Raw genomic sequence first — 2055 nt, 5'->3', positions numbered from 1 at the left:
TTCTGAATATTTTATACAAATGGAATCATTACTGTAGGTGGTCTTATACTCTGACTTCTTTGACCCCAGGCAGTTCTTTCTGTACCTGTGGGTCTCTGTGCTGCTGCTTCTAGCCATGGAGAAATGCAGACAGCATAAGATGGGCAGCATTCCAAGGAGCCATCGTCCCATGGAGTCCATAAATGAATATAAGAATCTTGAGGAGCTCAGCAATTAGAGCAGAAACTTGTGGATATATTGGTTCTATTTGGGATAAGAACTGAAACTTCACAATCCCTTAGGCTATTGGGCTAAGATATCTTTGGAATGGGTCTCCTTGTCCATCCTTGATCCCAGCTTTGCCTTCCCTACAAGCTTTTCACACACACATACTGTAAAACATTGGTATCACAGCTGCTACCCTTGGAGATATAGGAAAGAACTAGGTGTGTGGGCATGTTTGCGAGGAGAGGGGAGGGTTTGAATGGAGGAGTAAGAAGACCAAATGGGAGTGTGATATACATTTGATGTCAGATCTTGGCTGCTCTTCTTTTCAGAGGTCTCCCCAGCAGCCTGCTGAAGACCTTCCTCTGCTAGAGACAACCCTTCCTGGGACAAACTGAAAGTGTTTGGCTTAGGAGCTTCCTGGGAGCTGCCAAGCCAAGCCAAAATATTACTGTGTACTGAGCTTTAGCCTATTTAATTCCCACAACCCTATGATGAGAAAACAGGTGTTGAGTATTTCATCTCTCTCAGTCATATAGCTAACACTTGAACCCAATTCTGTCTGTCTAGCTGTATTCAAATGTTCATAGAATTTTCACACAGGGAAGCAAGGTCAAGGCTCCTTCTTCTGACTGCACAACACTGTCTTACATTCTCAGCCATCCAAAGGTAGATTCCTTCTTTAAAGTTAGAGCCTCTGTGAACTGGATAGGACAGGCATGTTGGCATAGCTTCTGGCTGAACATCTACTGTAGAGTTTGAAAGAAATTAGAAACGAGGCCTTCCATGGATGAGTTCTTTCATGTCTTCTCTTGCAGCCAACAGGAAGGCTGGGTGTGCAGTCACATCTCTACTAGCTTCCGAGCTGACCAAGGATGACGCCATGACTGCTGTTCCTGCCAAGATGTCCAAGAGCACTGAGGGAGTCTCCACAGTCCTGGAGGAAACCAATGAGTTGGTTGGCCGAGCAAGCTAACCTGGGTCCTGTGGTCACAGCAGCTCCTTAGTGGACTGTCCTGCCCTGTAGCATGTGCCTAACGGGTCAAAAGGACATGGCTCGGGTGGCCACTTGCGCCACCCTGACCCTGTCTTTCTCACTGGTCTGCTGCTCTCTGTCCATCACATACAGCTTCAGCTGCCTAGAGGCCAGGAGGAAAGGGAAGTGTGGGGGAAGTTTGAGCCCAACCCAGCCAACCCTGGCTGATGTATTACCAAAGCAGGGTCCATATTTGCTGCCTTAACCCTAACTGTCTCTGTTACTCTGAGGCCTCACCTCAGACAAGGCCCAGCTTGCTTCCTCAGCCCCTGACTTCCCAGTGGGCTTTCTCTAGGTCAATCTTGCTGGATTTGTGCTTTTCTTTTATGGTTTCTCTGACCCTAAGAACAGCATGGGGTTTGTGAATCTTTGGGCTATATCCCTCCTGCCATAACTGTCACTTTCTCTTCCTTCTCCTGGCTATTGTTATTTATTGCTAGTGGTGTGACACTGGGAGCTGCTTCTAAGGAAGGGGGCAGCAAATCCCACCCTTACCTCCCCTTCCTGGGAAAGGCCTCCCCAAACAAAAAGGATTTGGACTGCTTTTCTTATTCATTTGTGGCCCAGAGACAGTGTGGGACTTGCTCTCAGCCTGCTACCTGTTTCTGCTTTATGACCTTGCCTCTGTGGACTCTCTGCACCAGCCCCCAGGCTACTGAGCCAAGACCCCTCTTCACTCCCTCCCTATCCCAGCACTTTTGGTGTGTCTCATCTGAGCTGAATTGTGACCATCCCAACACTTCACCCTCTGTGTCTCCAAGGAAATGGGAGGTGGAGCCTCCTGGCTGAGAAATTGTTTTGCAAATGGATCTATT

The 2055-nt window shown here is 48.0% G+C and overlaps 1 protein-coding gene and 1 pseudogene across 2 annotated transcripts in view; both read left to right on the top strand.

The window, feature by feature from the left end:
• LOC102818032 overlaps positions 1 to 217 on the top strand; it is a 15639-nt pseudogene extending 15422 nt beyond the window's left edge.
• Positions 1 to 1180, top strand: part of DIAPH1 (diaphanous-related formin 1) — a 186068-nt gene extending 184888 nt beyond the window's left edge. For both annotated transcript variants that reach the window (XM_006866193.1, XM_006866192.1), the window contains one exon: positions 1023 to 1180. In XM_006866193.1, coding sequence (XP_006866255.1) covers positions 1023 to 1180 — 158 coding nt within the window. The remainder of the gene's footprint in view (positions 1 to 1022) is intronic.
• The last annotated feature ends 875 nt before the right edge of the window (positions 1181 to 2055 follow it).

This window comes from Chrysochloris asiatica, unplaced genomic scaffold (assembly GCF_000296735.1).
Source record: "Chrysochloris asiatica unplaced genomic scaffold, ChrAsi1.0 scaffold00087, whole genome shotgun sequence".
NCBI classification, from domain to species: Eukaryota; Metazoa; Chordata; class Mammalia; order Afrosoricida; family Chrysochloridae; genus Chrysochloris; species Chrysochloris asiatica.
Note: the sequence above shows the minus strand (reverse complement) of the source record. Positions and strands in the feature narration are given on the sequence as shown.